Source organism: Sminthopsis crassicaudata, chromosome 5 (assembly GCF_048593235.1).
Source record: "Sminthopsis crassicaudata isolate SCR6 chromosome 5, ASM4859323v1, whole genome shotgun sequence".
Taxonomy (NCBI): Eukaryota; Metazoa; Chordata; class Mammalia; order Dasyuromorphia; family Dasyuridae; genus Sminthopsis; species Sminthopsis crassicaudata.
The window spans coordinates 221,500,630-221,504,924 of NC_133621.1; the positions used below are offsets into that span (position 1 = coordinate 221,500,630).

At 33.9% G+C, this 4,295-nt stretch overlaps 1 protein-coding gene across 1 annotated transcript; it reads right to left on the reverse strand.

The window, feature by feature from the left end:
• Window positions 1–3,093: 3,093 nt before the first annotated feature.
• Window positions 3,094–4,044, reverse strand: OR10A7 (olfactory receptor family 10 subfamily A member 7). Its single transcript, XM_074267398.1, has one exon. The coding sequence runs from the start codon at window positions 4,042–4,044 to the stop codon at window positions 3,094–3,096; it is 951 nt and encodes a 316-aa protein (XP_074123499.1).
• Window positions 4,045–4,295: the final 251 nt, after the last annotated feature.

The following is a 4,295-nucleotide window of genomic DNA, read 5'->3' on the forward strand; positions in this document are numbered from 1 at the left end:
ATTCTTGATCTTCATCCTTATTAGAATGGTTCAAAGAAGGAAGCTTGTGTGTGTGTGTGTGTGTGTGTGTGTGTGTGTGTGTGTGTGTGTGTGTGTAATGGGACAGGAAAAGGATAAGAAAAAGGGAAGAACATGATGAAATGGAGGGCAAATGGGCAAATTAAGGAGTCAATGATCAGAAGCAAAATAAAATTTTTGAGGAGGTATTGGGATAGAACAAGAGAGAAAAGAAGAAACAAGAAAATGGGATGGGGGCACATTAGTAATTATTAATAAAAATGTGAATTAATAAAAATGTGAACTCATCCATAAAACTAAAGTGGATAATAGAGTGGATTAGAAATCAGAATTCAATAATATGCTATTTACAAGAGACATACATGAAAGAGAAAAATAAATATACTGTTAAAATAAAGGGTTGGAGTAGAATCTAATATGCTCCAGCTGAACAAACACCACAAAAAGGCAAAGGTAGCATTCATGATCTCAAATAAAGCAAAATCAAAATAACTTAACTAAAGGGATAATCATAGAAATTATATTTTGCTAAAAGGTACCATAAATAAGAAAATAATATAACATTATGTTTCCATGATAAAGGTCTCAAATGATAAATGGGGAAAGTATATTATCAGGTAGTTTTCAGAAAAAGAAATTAAGGCTATCTGTAATTATATGAAAAAATTCTCCAAATTTATTAAAGGTAAATTAAAAACAACTCTGAGGTACCACCCCACAAGCTATCAAAAATTATAAATGACAGAGAGAATGACGGAAAGATAGGTACATTAATGAATTGTTGGTGGAGTAGTAAACTATTCCAACCAATCTGGAGAACAATTTGGAACTATGTCCAATAATCTATAAAGCTGTGCATATCCTTTAGGTAAGTACTCAAAGAAAAAGGGAAAATGACCTATATGTAGAAAAATATTTATAGCAGCTCTCTTTGGTGGTAAAAAAACAAAATGGAAATTGATCCCTCACCAATTGAAAAATAGCTGAACAAGTTGTGTCATAAGATTGCTTTGTGAGAAATGATGAGGGAGACTTGTTTTAGAAAAAACACAGAAAGACCTAGATGAATTGTTGAGAAGTAAAGTGAGAACTGGGAGATCATACACAGTAACAGCAATATTATAATGATGATCAACCATGAAAAACTTGACTACTCTGATTCAATTGAATTGTAAAGGACTCAATGAAAAAACATATCTACCTCTAGAAAGAGAGCTGTTGAACTCTGGGAGAAAATGGAAATATACATTTTTCACTTCTTTTATTTTTCTTCTTTTTCGCTATGTCCAATGGAAAATATGTTTTCAATGATTTCACAAGTATAATTTGTATCAATACTACTTTTCTTCTCAAGGGATGTGGGAAAACATGGGACAGAGAAAATTCAGAACTCAAAATTTAAAAAGAAAAACAGTGGGGCACTATCTTTGGATTCAGGAGGAACTGAGTTGAAATCTGATCTCAGACATTTTATATTTACTAACTAAGTGACCCAGGGCAAGTCACTTAACCCTAATTGTTTTCATGAGAGAAAAGAAAAGAATCTAAAAATAAATAATATCTTAATTGGTTCTATAAACAATATTGTTTGCTTTATTGTTTGTCTTAGATTTATTCTGAAGTTAGCAGGAAAGGAATTTCTTCCTCCCCAGAAATTACCATGATATTAAAGTTAGAAGACATCAATAAAATGAGGAATGAAAAGGGAAAGCAGAAAGGGAGGGAAAACAAAGAGGGAAAGGAAGGGAAGCAAAGAAGGAAAGAATAAAAAAAATATTGTTGGTTCCTTCATGGATTATGTCAGGTTTACCTTCTAAAAACCTTCTAAATGTGATATTTTCCATCAGTCCCTTCCAATATTAATCTTTCCATTTCTTGATGATCCACAGCTTTTATTACATGTACTGCATGTTCCATTTTTATTTGAATCTACTTTTATTTCTACTTATCCTTTATATATATATATATATATATATATATATATATATATATATATATATATATACATATTTACATATATATGTATATATGCACATATATATCTCCTTTTATATTTCAATAATTCAGTCAAAGATTTTGATTATTTTCTCTTTTCTAGATTCCAGTATCAGGTGCCAAATTGGCTTATGATAGAATGCAATTAACCTATTTGACTCTCTGGCCTCATTAACTTTCTTTGCATGGTCACTTTATTTTTCTTAAGGAAAATTATAGATATAGAAAGGAAATTTCTTTCCTGCTACAATATCTAAAGTATGCTCATGACTATTTTGAAGAATAAATATGGCAGAGAAATTTTGGAAGTGGTGACAGTCCAAGTCTAGAGGTTCACCTTTAGAGTACCTGGGCACCTTAAGATACTATTCAGTGCATTCTTATATATGTCATATTGAAAACAGCCTTGTAGAACTTTATAAGCAAACATAAAGATGATACTTCATGTTTGGGTTTCTTGGCTAACACTCTATAGTGTCCAAGAAGGCGGGATTACCAAATAAATTATTTTATTTTTATTTTTATTTTTTATTATTATTATTATTATTTTTTTTTTGCTGAGGCAATTGAGGTTAAGTGACTTGCCCAGGGTCACACAGCTAGGAAATGTTAAGTGCCTGAGACCAGATTTAAACTCAGGTCCTCCTGACTTCAGGTCTGGTGCTCTATCCACTAAATAAATAGTTTTCAATGACAAAAGTTCTAACATTAAAAACTTCTGTGTTTAAAAAAAGCTTTTGTTATGTTTTGCTATCATCACTTGCAACCATACGGATAGGCTATATAGAAGAGACTATAGATTCTTGGAGAATGTTAGAGAAGGAAAGTTCCAATAAGTCTTATGAGTCCAATACAATTTTAAAAAATTGAACTTGTCATAGCATTATGGCTCAATTCATTTTGAGAGTGAATGATTAAAGAAAGGAAAATTAAGATATTTTCTCAAAGTCACATCTAGAAAATCATACGTAAAGGGTAGTTGAGCTTAGAACTAATTTTTTACTCTCTTTTTAAGTTTATCTATTGTTATAATAGACATGACTTTGTATTAGTAATCTTTTGTTCACTTTTCTGTTTATGTCAAAAAACTTCCAACTTCTGCAAGACCTCTCTAGAAAATGTTCTCCTGACAGCCCCTTTCACGTCATTGTTCCTCAGGCTATAAATGATTGGGTTTAACATTGGAGTGATGACTGTGTAGGACAGTGATACTATCTTCTTACTCTCAGGGGATTGGGTGGACTTTGGCCTCAAATAAGTAAGGCTTGCAGTCCCATAAAAGAGGGATACCACAATTAAATGGGAAGAACAAGTGGAGAAGGCTTTCTGGCGGCCAGTAGCAGAGGGCATTTTCAGAATGGTTGTGATAATGTGAGTGTAGGAAACCAAAATAAGGGAGAAGGGGAACATAATGAAGAGAAGGGTAGAAGCCAAGGCCTGCATCTCATACATGGTTGTGTCCTGGGACACTAGTTTCAAAACAGGTGGCCCATCACAAAAGAAGTGGTCTACAGCATTTTGTCCACAGAAAGGAAGGGCCATCATCCAGGCTGTTTGTAGCATAGAAACAGGGACACCAGAGAGCCAAGAACCTATGGCCATTAAGTTGCACAGGCCTTGGTTCATGATGAGTGTATATCGGAGAGGGTTACAGATGGCCACATAACGGTCATATGCCATCATGGAGAGAAGAAAGCATTCAGAGCTGCCAAAGAAAAAGAAGAAATACATCTGTGTACCACAGCCTATGAAGGAGATGCTTTTCTTTGTAGATACCAGGTCCACCAGCATCTTGGGCACCATAACCAAAGTGAAGCAGACTTCTAAGAATGACAGGTTACGGAGGAAAAAATACATGGGGGTTTGAAGAGCAGGGTCCATGCTGGTTACTGTGATAATGAGGAAGTTGCCCACCAAGGTGACTGAATAAATGATCAGAAACAGAATAAAGAGACAAACTTGCATTTCAGGGTTGTTGGTGAACCCCAGAAGTAAAAACTCAGTGACTCTGGTCTGATTTTCACAAGTCATTTCCCAGTCTTGTCTCACCTAGAGCTCACAGTTTTTTTCCATACATCTTAGAGGCAACTAGGAGGCATAGTGGATAGAGCACTGAGAGTTAAGAATTCAAATTCCACTTTAGTCATTTAGTTTTGTGGACCTAGGAATCTCTTGTCTGCCTTGACTTCTTCAATTATAAAATGTGGATAATAATAGTACTCATTCTCCAAGTTTGATATAAGGATTAAATGATATAATATATGTAAAATGCTTAACACGGT

What these genes read in the sequence shown, in the direction of transcription:
- OR10A7 (XM_074267398.1), bottom strand. Translation starts at nt 4,044, where the DNA reads ATGACTTGTGAAAATCAGACCAGAGTCACTGAGTTTTTACTTCTGGGG.